This window comes from Rhinoraja longicauda, chromosome 7 (assembly GCF_053455715.1).
Source record: "Rhinoraja longicauda isolate Sanriku21f chromosome 7, sRhiLon1.1, whole genome shotgun sequence".
Taxonomy (NCBI): Eukaryota; Metazoa; Chordata; class Chondrichthyes; order Rajiformes; family Arhynchobatidae; genus Rhinoraja; species Rhinoraja longicauda.
In genome coordinates, this window is record NC_135959.1 from 74,415,632 (window position 1) to 74,436,018 (window position 20,387).

At 45.6% G+C, this 20,387-nt stretch overlaps 1 protein-coding gene across 1 annotated transcript in view; it reads right to left on the reverse strand.

Annotated features, from left to right (window-relative positions):
* Positions 1-20,387, reverse strand: part of myo16 (myosin XVI) — a 249,127-nt gene that overhangs the window by 45,412 nt on the left and 183,328 nt on the right. Inside the window, exons 25-27 of the mRNA XM_078402895.1 lie at positions 13,838-14,016; positions 11,252-11,332; positions 9,823-10,028 (exon numbers count right to left, since the gene is read on the reverse strand). Of these exons, the coding sequence (XP_078259021.1) occupies positions 9,823-10,028; positions 11,252-11,332; positions 13,838-14,016 (466 nt within the window). The remainder of the gene's footprint in view (positions 1-9,822; positions 10,029-11,251; positions 11,333-13,837; positions 14,017-20,387) is intronic.

Sequence of the window (20,387 nt, forward strand, 5' to 3'; positions counted from 1 at the left end):
AAGGTGTTAATTGATTTCTGCTGTTTCATTGAAGTGAAAAGAAATGATAAAAGAACTCAGGTGCCAATTGGAAAGTGAAAATGAAATACTCGGGGCTGGGTTGTGATGTTGAGGGAGTACGAACCTTGTTCTTAAACCATGTATTCCTTTTAAAATGGGTGACTTGAAAATAGACCTAGATCTCTCTCTCAGTGCTCCAAGAGAGCAAATCTTTACAATGCTTCCTATTATCATTGTATTTGCACAAATCAATTTGAAAAGCAGTTTGGTTTAGCTACCTGTCTTTGCCAACTTGACAAAAGCAATAATGGTAGGTAATAGACAATAGACAACAGGTGCAGGAGGAGGCCATTCAGCCCTTCGAGCCAGCACCGCCATTCAATGTGATCATGGCTGATCATTCTCAATCAGTACCCCGTTCCTGCCTTCTCCCCATACCCCCTGACTCCGCTATCCTTAAGAGCTCTATCTAGCTCTCTCTTGAATGCATTCAGAGAATTGGCCTCCACTGCCTTCTGAGGCAGAGAATTCCGCAGATTCACAACTCTCTGACTGAAAAGGTTTTCCTCATCTCAGTTCTAAATGGCCTACCCCTTATTCTTAAACTGTGGCCCCTTGTTCTGGACTCCCCCAACATTGGGAACATGTTTCCTGCCTCTAACGTGTCCAACCCATTAATAATCTTGTACTTTTTGCGATAAGATCTCCTCTCATCCTTCTAAATTCCAGTGTTTAGAGGGATGGGATGGAGAGAGAGGGATAGAGAGAGAGGGAAAGCAAGGGTTACTTGAAGATAGAGAAGTCAATGTTCATACCACTGGGTGTAAGTTCCAAGTGAAATATGAGGTGCTGTTCATTATCCTCTTCATCTAATTCCATCTGCCCATCACTCATGTAGCTATCTACTGGGGTTTTCTCCTTGGTTTGGCTTTCATTTCCCATCCTCAACCTGCTTTAATGTCCTATTTTTCCTTCCTTATGTCTCCACCTTTCACCTCCTAGCCTCTCTCTCACCCTTCCCTCTCCTAAATAGTCCCGCTGCATTCTCCGAGGTAGAGCCGCAGCCCCTGGCAGTGGTGGCACAGCGGTAGTGTTGCTGCCTTATAGCGAATGTAGCGCCGGAGACCCGGGTTCCATCCTGACTACGGGTGCCGTTTGTACGGAGTTTGCACGTTCTCCCCGTAACCAGCGTGGGTTTTCTCCGAGATCTTCGGTTTCCTCCCACACTCCAAAGACGTACAGGTTTGTAGGTTGATTGGTTTTGTATAAGTGCAAAAAAAAACTGTCCCTAGAACGTGTAGGATAGTGTTAATGTGCGGGGATCGCTGGTCGGTGCGGACCCGGTGGGCCGAAGGGCCTGTTTCTGAGCTGTATCTGTAAACTAAACTAAATGAAACGAAACTAAACAAAATGAAACCAAACTAAACTAAACAATAGACAATAGGTGCAGGAGGAGGCCATTCGGCCCTTCGAGCCAGCACCGCCATTCAATGTGATCATGGCTGATCATTCTCAATCACTACCCCGTTCCTGCCTTCTCCCCATACCCCCTGACTCCGCTATCCTTAAGAGCTCTATCCAGCTCTCTCTTGAATGCATTCAGAGAATTGGCCTCCACTGCCTTTTGAGGCAGAGAATTCCACAGATTCACAACTCTCTGACTGAAAAAGTTTTTCCTCATCTCAGTTCTAAATGGCCTACCCCTTATTCTTAAACTGTGGCCCCTTGTTCTGGACTCCCCCAACATTGGGAACATGTTTCCTGTCTCTGTTCCTTTACTTATTTATCTATTTATTCACTTCCCTATGTTCTTTAAATCCCTGTAAAGCGTCTTTGAGTATATGAAAAGCGCTATATAAATGTAATGCATTATTATTATTATTATTAACGTGTCCAACCCTTTAATAATCTTATACGTTTCGATAAGATCTCCTCTAAACTGAACCCATTCCTTCTCTCCCGAGATGCTGCCTGACCTGCTGAGTTACTCCATCATTTTGTGAATAAATCGATTTGTACCAGCATCTGCAGTTATTTTCTGAAACTAAACTAAAGACAGGCGGATTGTCTTGGGGGTTGCTGTGAGGAGTACCACTACATGAGCGCGATGTATGAGTTCCTGTACTGTGGGCAAGCCGGTAATTCTCTCAGTCACGCTGGGTACTCTGGCCTCTCCAGTTGGTTCAGTTCACACTTGAAGATGAATGTTGCTTGGATCTCATGATGCTGAATGATATTTGTCGTGTCATTCAATCCTGAGTGCAGTCTAAGTCCTGCGTGGTGCTGAGTGCCAGCATGCCTTTTGACAAAGGAAAACAGTAGAGCAGGGCAATACGTGCAGGAAATCAACTTCAGATGCTGGTATAAAATCGAAGTAGACACAAAATGCTGGAGTAACTCAGTGGGTCAGGCAGCATCTCTGGAGAGGCAGCATCTCTGGGTCAGGGCCCTTCTTCAGGGTCTGAAGAAGGGTCTCGACCTGAAACGTCACCCATTCCTTCTCTCCAGAGATGCTGCCTGTCCCGCTGAGTTACTCCAGCATTTTGTGTCTACTTCGATTTTATACCAGCATCTGCAGTTTATTGTAAAGCGAGGCTTTACACTGGTCTCCTCTAATGGCCATTCACGCACATCCCAGCAGAGCTGATCTACGCTATATACAATCGATGTGATGTAATGATTCGTTCTAGTGGATGAATAACATAATGAGAATGTCACTTCTCATTTTCGAAGGTGAGGATAAAATCTATTGTCAGGTTGAATTCATTAATTCCCAATATTCCCAATATTTTTTCGCTGGCAGAGGAACTTAACTGTTTCTTTGCTCGTTTCGAGGTGAAAGCTACAGTGGCAGACATAACACCCTCTCCAGCACCTGACAGCAACACCTTCACTGTGCAGGAGTATGATGTTAAGCGCGTGCTCAGAGCAGTGAATCCCAGGAAAGCTGCAGGCCCCGATGGTGTGACGGGCAGAGTGCTGAGGGAATGTGCAGACCAATTATCTGAGGTCTTCACAAAAATCTTCAACCTGTCCCTTTTAAAATCCACCATCCCTCCCTGCCTGAAGTCCGCCACAATCATCCCACTGCCGAAAAAGTCTGTCATCAGCGGCCTTAACGACTACCGTCCAGTAGCACTCACACCGGTCATCACAAAGTGCTTCGAGAGACTGGTCCTGCAGCACATCAAAGCCAGCCTCCCACCCACCTTCGACCCACACCAGTTTGCCTACAGAGCAAATAGGTCTACAGGGGATGCCATCGACACTGCTCTTCACACTGCACTGACCCACCTTGAACACCAGGGGAGCTATGTGAGGATGCTCTTCCTCGACTTCAGCTCTGCCTTTAACACGGTCATCCCGAGCAGACTGGTCACCAAACTTTCCGACCTTGGATTTTCCCAAACCATCTGCCAATGGATCAAGGACTTCCTGACCAACCGCCCCCAGACCGTCAAAATAGGCCCTCACCTCTCCTCCACCATTACACTGAGCACCGGCTCACCACAGGGCTGTGTGTTGAGCCCCATCCTTTACTCCCTCTACACTCACGACTGCGCCCCCACCCATCCCACCAACACCATCATCAAGTTCGCGGATGACACGACTGTGGTTGGACTCATCTCAGAAGGAGATGAGACAGCCTATAGGGATGAAATCCAAAGGCTGGCAGCATGGTGTTCAGTGAACAATCTGGTCCTGAACTCCTCCAAAACAAAGGAACTTATAATTGACTTTAGAAAAACCAGTGGAGATTACGACCCACTCTACATCAATGGGGTCTGTGTGGAAAGGGTACCAGCTTTCAGGTTCCTGGGTACGCACATCGCAGAGGATCTTACCTGGTCTACCAACACCATCACCACAGTAAAGAAGGCACAGCAGAGACTCCACTTCCTGAGGATCCTCAGGAAAACCAACCTGCAGGAGAAGCTCATGTTGTCCTTCTATCGCTGCTCCATCGAGAGTGTGCTGGCATACTGTATAACCACATGGTATGCCAGCTGCTCAGAAAAGGACAGGAAGGCCCTTCAGAGGGTCATCACGACGGCCCGGAAGATCATCGGCTGCTCACTGCCCTCCCTGGAGCACCTGTTCAGCCTACGCTGCCTCAGTAGAGCAGGCAAAATAATAAAAGATCCATCCCACCCCGGCCACCGTCTGTTTGTTCATCTGCCCTCTGGTCGACGTTTCAGGTCGATCAAATCCCGAACAAACAGACTTAAGAACAGTTTTTACCCCAGGGCCATACGAGAACTGAACACTACCTTTGCACTAGGCAACACCGTTAAAAAATCTTGTACTTAACATAATTGTATTTAATTGTATTTATGTATTTATTTGTTTTTGCATTTATTGCATATATGTTTGTACGCACCGTCAGGATTGGCTATTTTTTAATTTTGTTGTACTCGTTGCAATGACAATAAATGAATATTATTATTATTATTATTATTATTATGTTAAATTTAGGTTGTTTTTTTCAAATGAATGATTCTTCACTGCAAGATCGAGTAAAATTCTCGTCCAAGTGATTTCTAATTTACCAGACCCTTGTTGAGGAGCTCTGAGGAAAGTGGACACAAAATGCTGGAGTAACTCAGCGGGACAGGCAGCATCTCCGGATAGAAGGAATGGGTGACGTTTCAAGTCGAGCCAGTCGAGCAAACCAGCAAGTTTGCAGATGACACAAAGCTGGCTGGCAGTGTGAACTGCGAAGAGGATGCTAGGAGGTTGCAGGGTGACTTGGGCAAGTTGAGTGACTGGGCAGATGCATGGCAGATGCAGTATAATGTAGATAAATGTGAGGTTATCCACTTTGGCGGCAGAAATAAGGAGGCAGATTATTATCTCAATGGTGTCAGGTTAGGTAAAGGTGAAGTTACAGGTCGAGACCCTTCTTCAGACTGAGAGTCAGGGGAGAGGGAGACACAGAGATAAGGAAGGTTAAGGTCTCGTTTACTAACCTTACCCGTCCATATCTCTGTGTCTCTCTTTCCTCAGACTCTCAGTCTAAGGAAGGGTCTCGACCCAAAACGTCACCCATTCCTTCTCTCCAGAGATGCTGCCTGTCCCGCTGAGTTACTCCAGCATTCTGTGTCCATCAACCAAGAAATGCAGGTCTTGTCCTATTCTGATCTGGTGCACAATCATATCGCTGTTTTTTAAATATGACACTGCAATGGGCTTCCACATGGTCACTGTGCACAGAGACCGACATGGAGCTGCCCCAGTTTTGATTTGGCTAATCGAAGTGAAAAGGTCAGAAATGCGATTGAAGTCAGGGTGACTAAATTCTTGGATTGCCTCAGGGAGCTTTTGTCTCCGTGAGTTTACATCAACATGGTTCTGTAGCTGTATATCACACCGGGGCTTAGTCATAAATGTCAGTTCCATTATGCTGCTACCAATGAAACCTAACCAGAGACCTGGCAGCTACTCAACTGCAGAACACACTGTGCTGCACTTTTTAAAGCACAAAAAAAAAGCATGTACAATACCAAGGAAAGCTGGGTTGCTGGCTTTGGTTCAGCGATCACAATACAATTGGTTTCTATTCCATTGCTTCAATTTCAATGAAATTAAAATCAAACCTTTATCTTATGACGTTTAGATTAGTTTACTTTAGTTTAGTTTAGAGATACAGTGCGGAAACAGGCCCTTTGGCCCACCAAGCCCACACCGACCAGCGATCCCCGCACATTAACACTTTCGTACACACACTAGGGACAGTTTACACTTAATAAAACTGAGGTGAGAAAAAACTTTTTCACCCAGAGAGTTGTGAATTTGTGGAATTCTCTGCCACAGAGGGCAGTGGAGGCTAATTCACTGGATGAATTTGAAAGAGAGTTAGATAGAGATCTAAGGGGGTTGTGGAATCAAGGGATATGGGGAGAAGGCAGGCACGGGTTACTGATTGTGGATGATCAGCCATGATCACAATGAATGGCAGTGCTGGCTGGAAGGGCCAAATGGCCTCCTCTTGCACCTATTTTCTATGTTTCTATGTAATTAACCTGCAAACCTGTACGTCTTTGGAGTGTGGGAGGAATTCGAAGATCTCGGAGAAAACCCACGTGGTCACGGGGAGAAGATACAAACTCTGTACAGACAGCACCCGTAGTCGGGATGGAACCCGGGTCTCTGGCGCTGCATTCGCTGTAAGGCAGTAACTCTACCACTGCACCACCGTGACTGCCCTTACACAATACTTATAGAAACATATTAAATTAAAAAAGTACCAGACAAGCTCGATGAAGGAAAAATGTTCCCAATGTTGGGGGAGTCCAGAACCAGGGGCCACAGTCTAAGAATAAGGGGGAGGCCATTTAAAACTGAGGTGAGAAGGAACTTTTTCACCCAGAGAGTTGTGAAATTGTGGAATTCTCTGCCACAGAGGGCAGTGGAAGCCAAATCATTTCTATGTTTCTACAACACACAGGATATTTACAGCAACCATAAAATCTAGTCCAAAAAATAGTCTGAAGTATCTCAAATGTTCAATCTTTAGATCTGAGCATCTGTAAACGATTCCTTCATTTCATTATCTAATACCCGCTGAAGCAATTGGGAATAAATATAGTAACAAGGGAAGTTAGGCACCTTGATACATTGCTTGGAGTTTAAAAGAGTGGTACTTTTTAATGCACAAGTTTAGGCTCCTTACCTATAATTGTTTTGGCCCTGTGTGTGACTGAAGGTCTGGCAGAGGGTAACGTTGAAATATTCCCCTTCTCCCATTATTCCATTATCTAAACTAGCAAATCCGGGCAGTATCATTGCGTGGTTTCACAGAAGGGAAGATAAATTGTTTAGTTGGAAGCAAAAGGTTTGCCCAGATCTTCCCAAGATTTAATAGGAACCTGAGGGATAACTTTTCTTGCACAAAGGGTGGTGGGCGTAGGGAACGAGCTGCCGGAGGAGGTAGTTGAGGCTGGGACTATCGCAATGTTCAAGAAATATTCAGACAGGCACATGGATAGGACAGGTTTAGAGGGATTTTGCCAAACGCAGGCAGGTGGGACTAGTGTAGGTGGGACGTTGGTCAGTATGGGGGTGTGGGAAAGTTGGGTCGAGGAGCCTGCTTCCACATTGTGTGACTCTGTTGAATCAGAGTGGGGAAAGGGGCGAGTTAAAATATCCTGCAATGTTTAAGACAACAATTAAACATTTAAAAGTCTGACAGGGCATCGCAGGCAGGACTGAGGGGGTGGTCTCTCTGAGCCTTGGCAGAGGGCTGGGTGGCCAGGTAGCTCAAAATAGGGAGAGACAATCATATAATGAATCAAGAAGTGAGGGATGAGAGTGGGAATATGCTATTGAGTGGAGGATGACCTATGATCATATTAAATTGTGGAGCAGGCTTGAATGGCCCAATGAGTTACTTTTGGACCTATTTCTTTGGAGGACTGAGGGAGGAAGGATTACAGGGCCAGGGATATCCTGGGCCAAGCTGTTCCCATCATTTGGATCTATTTTTGAGATTTGAGTGTCGCTGTCAACGGCAGCATTTACTGTACCACCACTGAGCTGCACAATCACATCCCACACAGGGAAGGGGAGATTATGAGTTGTGAAATTGGGTGCTGGAACATAGCACAGTACAGCACTGGAACAGGCCCATAGGCCGCAATGTTTGTGCCAAACACAATGCCACGTTAAACTGATCTCCTCTGCCTGTACATGATCCATATCCATCTATTCCTTGCACTTCCCTGTGACCTTGACCTCTACTGTTGGTATCTGCCTCCAACGCCACCCAATGCATTCTAGGCCCCACCATTCTGTGTGTGAATGACTTGCCCTGCACATCACCATTAAACTTTCCTCCTCCTTCCCTCTCCCTATGCCTTCTAGTGCTGGACATCTCCACCCTGGGGACAAAGGTTCTGACTGTCCACCCTATCTGTGCCTCTCGTAAGTTTATATACTTTTAGCAAGTCTCCCCGCCTCTGACATTTATCCAACCTCTCCTTGTAGCTGAACCTCTCTGATCAACTTTAGATAGTTCCTCTGTCCCTCTCTTCCCCTCCTCCTTCCCAGATCTCCCTCTATCTTCCTGTCTCCACCTATATCCTTCCTTTGTCCCGCCCCCCCTGACATCAGTCTGAAGAAGGGTCTCGACCCGAAACGTCACCCATTCCTTCTCTCCCGAGATGCTGCCTGACCTGCTGAGTTACTCCAGCACTTTGTGAATAAATACCTTCGATTTGTACCAGCATCTGCAGTTATTTTCTTATACTCTCTGATCCAAGCAGCATTGTGCTAAACCTCCTCTGCACCCACTCCAAAGCCTCCCCATCGTTCTTGCAATGGGGTGACCAGAACTGCGTGCAATACTCCAATGACGGCCTGAGCAAAGTCTTATAGAGGAACAGTATATCATGACATTTTGCCTCTATTGAGTCTCAATTGCTCCAGCAAAGAAGGCAAGCATATCAGAAGCTTTATTTACCACCCTGTTTATGCTGCCATCTTCAGTGAGCTATGAACTTGGACTCCAAGATCCCTCTGCACATCGATGCTGGTAAAGGTCTTGCCACTAACTGTACACTCTCCCCTGACATTCAACTTCCCCAAGTGCACCATCTCACACCTGCTCGGATTAGACTCCATCTGCCATTTCTCCACCCACCTCTGCATCTGATTTACATCCTGCTGTATCTTGCGACAGCCTTCTTTGTTTGCAACTCCTCCAGTTCTCGTGTTGTCAGTGAGCTTACTCACCAACCCATCCACATGAACGTCCAAGTCATTTATATGTATCGCAAGCCACAGAGGTCCCAGCACGGATCCCCGCGGAACTCCACTGGTCATGGACCTCCAGCCAGGGTATCGTCTTTCCTCCATACCCCTCTGTCTTCAATGAATAAGCCAGTGCAGAATCCATGGAGGGCACCAGGGATCAGACGAAGATGCGCCAGGGAGGTCGGACGGGTCCGCGGTTGGTTGAGGACACACCGCCGAGAACAAAGAGAGACTTGGCGTGGAGGGGGGGCGGGAACAAAGAGAGACTTGGCTTGGAGCAGGGGCGAGAACAAACGGGACCATTGGGGACTAAATGGAATACTTTGTAACTTTGTCGGTGCCCTTTGTGTGGCGACACTTTGTATACTTGTGTGTGCAAAACAAAGAATCTCACCGTGACATGTCAAATGTGATAATAAAGTATCATTCATTCAGTCTGAAGAAGGGTCTCGACCCGAAACGTCACCCATTCCGTCTCTCCAGAGATGCTGCCTGTCCCGCTGAGTTACTCCAGCATTTTGTGTCTACCTTCGATCATCCATCCATCCGTCCGTCCGTCCGTCCGTCCGTCCGTCTGTCCGTCCGTCCGTCCATCCATCCATCCATTCATCCATCCATCCATCCATCCATCCATCCATCCATCCATCCATCCATCCATCCATCCATCCATCCATCCATCCATCCATCCATCCATCCATCCATCCATCCATCCATCCATCCGTCCGTCCGTCCATCCACCCGTCCGTCCGTCCGTCCGTCCGTCCTTCCGTCCATTCCGTCCATCCCGTCCATCCATCCATCTATCCATCCATCCATCCATCCATCCATCCATCCATCCATCCATCCATCCATCCATCCATCCATCCATCCATCCATCCATCCATCCATCCATCCATCCATCCATCCATCCATCCATCCGTCCATCCATCCATCCGTCCATCCATCCATCTCTCCGTCCATTCATCCATCCATCCATCCATTCATCCATTCATTCATCCATTCATCCATTCATCCATTCATTCATTCTTTTTGCCAATTTTACCTGAGGTTGTTTGGTGGGTGACCTACCTTGCTAGAAAGTTGGAGAAAGATAGTCGTACAGGGTATCCATGCCGAATCATCTTCACGATCTCCAGAACACCAATATACTGCAACTGAGCCGAGACGTAGAAGTCATCAAACATGTCTGCCTGTGCTGATGTGTTGGACTTGATGCAATGCACAAAGTGAGGGGTTGAATCCTTGAGTTCTCCCATTATATCACAAATCGAGCTCTAGAAAGTACAGCAGTTTGGTAGAGATTCAGTATACATTTTAATTTTAAATATCTTAAAAGGGTTCTGTTACATTTATCTCATTATTCTTCACTGCATGGAACAGCCTGAATTCAATTTTTATTTCTTGGCTCAGGAAGAAATTACATGAAATATTATTTTCTCAAATGTAGTCTTGATTCGCAATGAAACAATATGCAATAGCTTGCAATATTAATTTTTATTGTAACCTTGTTAATAATATGTTGCTTTAAAATTGGGAGGTTTAAACTGGTTTTATTTTCAGGGTCACATCTGAAAATATATTTTTTTGCAGAGTGGAATATTATGATGACTTCCAGGTTGAAATCTCTGCTGCAGAAATTCAAACGGGCAATTTTGATTGGAAAAATTGTGGCTTGCACGAGCCATCTATTTTCAGTGTTGTGAATTAATGATATAATTCTCTGTGCAAGAGTCTTTCGGATGGTCTTGCTTAGAATCTTTATCAATAGACAATAGACAATAGACAATAGGTGCAGGAGGAGGCCACTCGGCCCCTCGAACCAGCACCACCATTCAATGTGATCATGGCTGATCATTCTCAATCAGTACCCCGTTCCTGCCTTCTCCCCATACCCACTGACTCCGCTATCCTTAAGAGCTCTATCTAGCTCTCTCTTGAATGCATTCAGAGAATTGGCCTCCACTGCCTTCTGAGGCAGTGAATTCCACAGATTTACAACTCTCTGACTGAAAAGGTTTTTCCTCATTATCCAGATACTTCTGAACCTTACTTGTTGTTGGATGCAGTCAGGGCAACCAAATTTTCACAGTCTTGCACGATCAGAATTAAGGAATGTATACCTACCTGAACTGCTTCAATCACAACTTCGGTTACCCATTCAAATGGGTCCCATTTTACTTGGCTGCACTGGTTTCATTTTTTTAATAAAGAGTCACAGAGTCATGGAGAGTGAGAGAGACAGAGGTACATAAAGCTCTTAAAGATAGTGGAGCCAGGGGGAATGGGGATAAGGCAGAAACGGGGTACTGATTGTGAATGATCAGCCACAATCACATTGAGTGGCGGTGCTGGCTCGAAGGGCCGAATGGCCTACTCCTGCATCTATTGTCTATTGTCTATTGAGTGATACAGTGTGGAAACAGGCCCTTCGGCCCAACTTGCCCACACATGCCAATTTCAGACATTAAAGACAGCTGTGCTGTTGCCTCTTACTTACCCTGAGCTGAGCAGCCAACGTCATGGACCCATCGTGATCAAGACAGGGGAAGAACGTTGTTGCTCTCTTCTTCTTCAGGAACTTTGAGAAAGGAAAATGAATACAATTGTAGTCCAAAGATCTAGTTCACCTGCTGGACAGTTGAGCTTTAAATGCTTATCAAAAAACAAAATTTGACAAATAGATGATAGAAAATATTGGAAATAAAGATAGAAAATATTGGAAAAGCTCAAAAGTTAGCAATATTGGCGGAGAGAGAAGCTGGGTTAATGTTTCAGGTTGCCCTTTCATTAGAAAGAGAAAACAATTAAAGATCCAAGTGCAGAAGGATGGAAATTTGGGAAGTGGAGAAAGAATGATTTTTTAAGTTATTTCCTTCACAGGACATCACAGTTATGCCTAGTATTGGTTAATTACCTACAACGGTCTTCTGAACTGATCATCTAACTGAGCTTTTTAAAGTTCAGGTAAGAGTCAATTTCAAGGATGTAAATTGTGTTACTCAAAGGTCATCCATGGTTTAGTTGAGTTTAGTTTAGTTTACAGATACAGCACGGAAACAGGCCCTTCGGCCCACCGAGTCCGCACCAACCAGCGATCCCCGCACATTAACACGATCCTACACACACTCGGGACAATTTACACTTATACCAAGCCAATTAACCTACAAACATGTATGTCTTTGGAGTGTGGGAGGAAACCGAAGATCTCGGGGAAAACCCACGCTGTCACGGGGAGAACGTACAAACTCCAGACAGACAGCACCCGTAGTCAGGATCAAACCCGGGTCTCTGGCGCTGCAAGCGCTGTGAGGCAGCAACTCTACCGCTGCGCCACCGTGTGGTGAAAATGGTGGAGTTCCTTCCCCGGACAACGTGAGTCAACCAGGTGAGTTTTATGAAAATTTGGTTATGGTAAGGTATTGTTAATACTAACTCAGGTAGACTGCAAAACAGAAGAGATTAAATTATAATGTCACAAAATTAAAGGTAGTGGTAAAACAACAAGCAGTGAAAATAATCGTGGGTCTGGAGGAAGAAGTGTGATGCAGAATTATTACAATTACCGTCTGAGTCATAGTCATAGAGTCATGGAGTCATGGAGTGATATTGTCAGAGAGTCATGAAGTGATACAACATGGAAACCCGTCCTTCGGCCCAACTTGCCCACACAATGTCCCAGCTACACTAGTCCAACCTGCCTGCGCTTGGTCCATATCCCTCCAAACCTGTCCTATCCATGTACCCGTCTAACTGTTTCTTAAATGTTGGGATAGTCCCAGCCTCAACTACCTCCTCTGGCAGCTTGTTCCATACACTCACCACACATTGTGTGAAAATGTTACCCCTCAGATTCCTACTAAATCTTTTCCCCTTCACCTTAAACCTATGTCCTCTGGTCCTCGATTCCCCTACTCTGGGCAAGAGACTCTTCCCAATCTATTCCTCTCATGACTTTATACACCTCTGTAAGATCATCTCTCATCCTCCTGCGCTCCAGGGAATAGAGTCCCAGCCTATTCAACCTCTCCCTATAGCTCAGACCCTCTGGTCCTGGCAAGTGTACAGTATTTGAATAGTTTTTTTTTAATGAAAGGTGGACAAGTGTTTGGCTGCTGTTGTACAGTAGCAGATGTGCAGAGGAATCGATAGCGGATCTTAATGATAGCGGATTCAGGGGGTATGGGGAGAAGGCAGGAACGGGGTACTGATTGTGAATGATCAGCCATGATCACATTGAATGGCGGTGCTGGCTCGAAGGGCCGATTGGCCTACTCCTGCGCCTATTGCCTATTGTCTATTGTCTATAATTCTTGTCTCCTATTGAATGTCAAAAAAACGAAGGAGCTGATTGTGGACTTTATAAGGGCTCAACATCCAAGGACATACAAGCCACTGGAGATAAATGGGTCTACTGTGGATAGGGTGAGCAGCTTTAAATACTTGGGAGTCCACATCACAGAGGATCTGACATGGGCAACGCACATTGCCGCACTGGTGGGTAAGGCAAAGCAGCGCCTTTACCACCTTAGACAGCTGAGGAAATTCAGAGTGTCTCTGAGGATCCTTCAGTGCTTCTACTCTGGGGCTGTAGAGAGCATCCTGTCCGGCAACATTACAGTCTGGTTTGGGAACAGCTCTGCCCAGGACAGGAAGGCCCTGCAGAGAGTAGTGCGTTCGGTAGAATGCACCATGGGAACTACACTCGTCCCCCTGCAGGACCTATACATCAGGAGGTGCAGATCCAGAGCAAGCAAGATTATGAGGGACCCCTGCCACCCCAGCAATGGACTGTTCCAGCTGCTACGGTCAGGCAAACGCCTCCGCTGTCACGCTGTGAAAACAGAGAGGATGAGACGGAGTTTCTTCCCCCAGGCCATCAGGACTGTCAACTTTTATAACCCCAGAGACTAAATTTTGTCTTCTCTGTATTAACTTTTATTTATAGGCTGTAACTGTAATTCTTTTTTTTGCACAATCTGCAGGCATTGCCACTTTCATTTCACTGCACATCGTGTATGTGTATGTGACAAATAGACTTGACTTGACTTGACTTGATAATTGGTTAAATGCTGGTTTCCCATACCTTGCTGTTGAGATCCAGTAACTTCTTTAATCCTTTGGTTCGAGATGTAAAGCACACATTCTGAGAGAACAGTACGGTTTTGGGTCCTCTGAAACCTATGCGATGTTGAGAGGGTACCAGAGAAGCAGTTTGGGTTCTTTTTCTCTGAAAGATTTGGTGAACAAGGACATTTTCACTGGCTGCAGATTCAATAAAAGACAGCATTATTAATAATACACCTCTAAATGGATTAAAGCCATTGCTAAACACCTTGAACTGGTGAATTGGAGCTTATTTCTATGAATAAGCTGATTAAATATGGAAAAGCTGTGTACAAATATGTTGTCTCTGGTTCTTTTGCTGACAGCCTTAAATCTGGTTTGGATTCAGAAGCAAGGCATCTTTATTTACCTTAGTGATATATGAAATATGCTACTAGGAAATAAAGAGGCTTGACTCTCTAAATCGGTCAGATTCAAACCAATACCATCGAAAAAGTATGTATCTAATGTGAAAGCTTAACGTGTGTGAACTCATAGAGTCATAGAGTGATACAGCGTGGAAACAGGCCCTTCGGCCTAACTTGCCCACACCAGCCAACAAGTCCCAGCTACACTGAAGATAGACACAAAAAGCTGGAGTAACTCAGCGGGTCAGATAGCATCTCCGGAGAAAAGGAATAGGTGACGTTTCGGGTCGAGACCCTTCTACAGACCTTGTCCCAGCTACACTAGTCCCACCTGCCTACGTTTGGCCTATATCCCTCCAAACCTGCCCTATCCATGATCCTGTCTAAATAACACATTAAATGACCTTGAAGTAACTTCATCACTATTTCTCTTCATCCTTTATTCTCTAAAGAGGTTCTCAAGTTTTCCCGGACTTTTGTTTCAATTCATTCCTTGCACCATTCAAACACGTTAACTCCGCACGCTTGCATTCTCTCTAATCTATATACTAAAACTCTCGTTTGTTTGTTTGTTTGTTCCTGAACTACAGCCAAAACGGTACATGATAGCGCAACAATTTTAGGCCCACCTTACTCACCGTCGTCCCTTTGGTGCTAATGGAAGAAGTTTCATTGAAAACGGTGTTATACTTTTAAAGTTATTCAGATTTTAAAATTTAAATCTATCTCCTAGGGACGGAGGGGGGAGGGAGGGGGAGGAGGAAGAATAAGTGCGTTTGAGGGGGATGGAGTGGGGGGGAGAGGAAGGGATGGAGGGGGGAAGGGAGGAGGGGGAGGGGAGGAGGGAGGGTGGAGGGGAGGGGAAGGGGGAGGGGGAGGGGAGGGGAGGGGAGGGGGAGGAGGGGGGAGAAGCCAAATAAACTCCGACCTTGCCTCTGAGACAAAGCCCTTTTATCCACTCTACAAGTGATTAAATCACGTGGGTGATAGTGCAGCATTATTAAACCAATAAATTGATTAATATTGATGAGTTAGCTGAATTCAACTGTGGCTGCAAAAAGTTGTGAACGCTGCCCAGTCCATCACCGGCTCTGACCTCCCCACCATCGAAGGGATTTACTGGAGTCGTTGCCTCAATAAGGCAGCCGGCATCATCAGAGACCCACACCACCCTGGCCACACTCTCACTGACCCACACCACCCTGGCCACACACTCACTGACCCACACCACCCTGGCCACACACTCACTGACCCACACCACCCTGGCCACACACTCACTGACCCACACACTCACTGACCCACACCACCCTGGCCACACACTCACTGACACACACCCCCCTGGCCACACACTCACTGACCCACACCACCCTGGCCACACACTCATCTCATCCCCGCCATCGGGAAGAAGGTACAGGAGCCTGAAAACTGTAAGGTCCAGGTTCAGGAACAACTTCTTCCCAACAGCCATCAGGCTATTAAACACTACAACCTCAAATAAGCTCTGAACTACAATAGACTATTATTATTATTATTATTATTATTATTATTATTATTATTATTATTATTATTATTATTATTATTATTATTATTATTATTATTATTATTATTATTATTATTATTATTATTATTATTGTACTATGTTGACATATTCTCTGGTGCTGCAGCAAGTACGAATTTCATTGTTCTATCTGGGACACATGACAATAAAACACTCTTGACTCTTGAACTATTAGACTAAGGATGAACGAGGGAAAGAGTTTACTTGGATTTTGCCAAGATCACAGGTTGCAAACTAATCAAATGAGAATCCCACGGGGTCCATCAGAAAGTGGTTAATTGGACTAAAAATAGCTTCAGTAGCTGAAAGCAAGAGGTAATATTTGATGGGAAATCTGGTGAACTTTACAATGCAGCGGGGTGCCACAGTACTGATTACACATACAAAATGCCCTGGGCTTAACAGTAAGGCCATCATCAATACATTTGCCAAATGACACCAAAATTGGACCGCGGAAAGGAATAAACGGGCTGGTTATGTGAAGTTGTAAATGGCATTCAATAGACAATAGACAATAGGTGCAGGAGGAGGCCATTCGGCCCTTCGAGCCAGCACCGCCATTCAATGTGATCATGGCTGATCATTCTCAATCAGTACCCCGTTCCTGCCTTCTCCCCATACCCCCTGACTCCGCTATCCTCTATCTAGCTCTCTCTTGAATGCATTCAGAGAATTGGCCTCCACTGCCTTCTGAGGCAGAGAATTTCACAGATTCACAACTCTCTGACTGAAAAAGTTGTTCCTCATCTCTGTTCTAAATGGCCTACCCCTTATTCTTAAACTGTGGCCCCTGGTTCTGGACTCCCCCAACATTGGGAACATGTTTCCTGCCTCTAACGTGTCCAACCCCTTAATAATCTTATACGTTTCGATAAGATCTCCTCTCATCCTTCTAAATTCCAGTGTATACAAGCCTAGTCGCTCCAGTCTTTCAACATATGACAGTCCCGCCATTCCGGGAATTAACCTACGCTGCACGCCTGGAGAAACTTCAGTCTGGAGAAACTGGATTCTACGTTAAATGGTGACTTTTTAGACCAAGTAGATGATGTCTGGGCCCAGGTCTTCCATGAGAAACTGGAGAGAGATCGTGCATGCAAAGTCAAGGCAGGTGAAGAGATCTGCAAATCCTTTTCTATCCCCCCAAAACAGCATCATAAAACTCACCAGCGTATCCTGAAATATTGACAATTCCTCCCCCCACTCCTACCCCCTCCCCCACACAGATGATCCCCGACTGGAGTTTGTGTTTTGTTCCAGATTCAAGCATTTGCAGTCTCTTAAGTCTCGGACATTGTTCCGTTCTTTACACTTGCCAAAAACAAACAAAAGTCAGAGGGTGGTGAATCTGTGGAACTCATTGCCACAGACGGCTGTGGAGGCCAAGTCAGTGGCTATTTTTAAGGCAGAGATAGATAGATTCTTGATTTGTACGGGTGTCAGGGGTTATGGGGAGAAGGCAGGAGAATGGGGTTGAGAGGGAAAGATAGATCAGCCATGATTGAATGGCGGAGTAGACTTGATGAGCCGAATGGCCTCATTCTGCTCCGATCACATGAACTTATGATCATCATCAATCATGGCCCACAGCTAAATTTGTGGGCACATCCACTTCCTCTGTGGCTGTGTGATAGTAAGACCATGCAGTCAGCATCAATGAATGACAAAGCTCCACTTTCTCTTCAGTTAGGTCATAAGGTCAGAAGTGATAGGAGCAGAATTAGCCCATTCAGCCCATCAAGTCTACTCTGCCATTCAATCATGGCTGATCTATCTCTCCCTCCTAACCCCATTCTCCTGCCTTCTCCCCATAACCCCTGACACCAGTTGTCACCAGTTGACACCAGTTGACACCAGTTGACACCAGTTGTCACCAGTTGACACCAGTTGACACCAGTTGACACCCTGACACCAGTTGACACCCTAACACCAGGTGGAATTTGCTTTTAGACCAGGTCAAGTCCTTAAATCTTTACACACAAAGGAATCATATTGCAGATAATTCAGCGACTGTAAAAACATTCTGAACATTGATGGGAACATGACTGGAGTCAGAAATGAGTTGTAGTTCCAAATCTCCCAGACAAATCTCTCAGGCCTGATCAGATATATCCGAGGACACTGTGGGAGGCTAGAGAAGAAATTGTGGGCACTCTGGCTGAGATATTCTGCTCCTCTACATTGAATATATTTTCCGTATCTCTATTGGGTATTGTGCAGGAAGGAACTGCAGATGTTGGCTTAAACCGAAGATAGACACAAAAAGCTGGAGTAACTCAGCGGGACAGGCAGCATCTCTGGATAGAAGGGGTGGGTGATGTTTCAGGTCGAGACCCGAGTCTGACCCGAATCATCACCCATTTCTTTTCTCCAGAGACGCTGCCTGGCCCGCTGAGTTACTCCAGCATTTCGTGTCTGTCTCTAAGCAGTGGCGTCTCTTGGAGAAGTTGTGTGAATTTTGGGAGGGGGCTCCTCCAACTAATGTCACTAGAACCCATCACACTGAGGGGGACTATAGTTTTACACTCTCCCAGTAGTACATTGGAACTCTTAGAAGCTGAGGGCAGGATTAGATTGAAGATGAGAAAAATGGGAGAGTGTTTTGCCTGCTGACCAACATATACGGATAGATTTCACAAGACCCTTGCCCTCATCTCAAAATGTGCAATTCATTGTCAGAGACGGCTGCGGAGGCCAAGTCTTTAGGTATTTTTAAAGCGGACATTGACAGATTCTTGATTAGTACGGGTGTCAGGGGTTGTGAGGAGAAGGCAGGAGAATGGGTTTGAGAGGGAGAGATAGATCAGCCATAATTGAATGGCGAAGTAGGCTTTATAGGCCGAATGGCCTAATTCTGCTCCTCAAACTTATGAACTATCACTGAACCTACCCAGAAGAAATAATAATGGATATGATAGAATCTGTTTTTTTTAGAATAACAATGTGGAAACAGGCCCTTCAGCCCAGAGTCCGTGCCAACCAGCAATCACCCATACACTAGTTCTATCTTACACACTGCAGGCAATTTACAGAAGGCAATTAACCTACGCACCTACACGTCTTTGGAATGTGGGACAGACAGCATCGGTTGTCAGGATCAAACCAAGGTTTCTGGTCCTGTAAGGCAGTAAGTCTTTCTCTGCACCACTGTTGTAGGTTTACACAATATAATAAGTGTAAGGTTGCAATTGACGTAAAAAACATAGAAACATAGAAAATAGGTGCAGGAGTAGGCCATTCGGCCCTTCGAGCCTGCACCGCCATCCAACTCAGTATCCCGTACCTGCCTTCTCTCCATACCCCCTGATCCCTTTAGCCACAAGGGCCACATCTAACTCCCTCTTAAATATAGCCAATGAACTGGCCTCAACTACCTTCTGTGGCAGAGAATTCTACAGATTCACCAATCTCTGTGTGAAAAAAAACTTTCTCATCTTGGTCCTAAAAGACTTCCCCCTTATCCTTAAACTGTGACCCCTTGTTCTGGACTTCCCCAACATCGGGAATAATCTTCCTGCATTTAGCCTGTCCAGCCCCTTAAGAATTTTGTAAGTTTCTATAAGATCCCCCCTCAATCTTCTAAATTCCAGCGAGTACAAGCCGAGTCCATCCAGTCTTTCTTCATATGAAAGTCCTGCCATCCCAAGAATCAATCTGGTGAACCTTCTCTGTACTCCCTCCATGGCAAGAATGTCTTTCCTCAGATTAGGAGACCAAAACTGTACGCAATACTCCAGGTGTGGTCTCACCAATGCCATGTACAACTGCAGCAGAACCTCCCTGCTCCTATACTCAAATCCCCTCGCTATGAATGCCAACATACCATTCGCTTTCTTCATTGCCTGCTGCACCTGCATGCCTACTTTCAATGACTGGTGTACCACGACACCCAGGTCTCGTTGCATCTCCCCTTTTCCTAATCGGCCACCATTCAGATAAAACTGATGCTTCTTTCAGGAGTGCTGCTCTATCACAGGGAAAATATGATGTCACAATCTCTGCTAAATGGCTGGGCGTGTACTCTACCAGGTCACAATGTCACAATCCAAGGTCTCGCGAGACAGATCACTATCGGAGACAAGAATCAGAATTAAAGGACGTTCTTTTAGGAAGGAGATGAGGAGAATTTTCTTTAGCCAGACGGTGGTGAATCTGTGGAATTCTTTGCCACAGAAGGCTGTGGAGGTCAAGTCAGTGGATATTTTTAAGGCAGAGATAGATAGATTCTTGATTCGTACAGATGTCACAGGTTATGGGGAGAAGGCAGGAGAATGGGGTTAGGAGGGAGACATAGATCAGCCGTTATTGAATGGTGGAGCAGACTTGATGGGCCGAATGGCTTAATTCTACCCCTATCCCTTATGACCTTATGACAAGGAATTGATGGTATCGATGAATGAACATTTGTTATGCTGCGAAATGACTCGAATGAAACATTTCGAGGAGATTTACTACAACCAAACTTCCACCAACACTGCACCTCCATGTTGATTGTGAGACACTGGTGAAGGAGGGTGAGATGGTCATTCAAAAATAGTCCGAGAGCACTGCGACTATTGGGAAGCATGGCAGAGAAGCAGAGGACAAAATGGACTTTGGGGGAA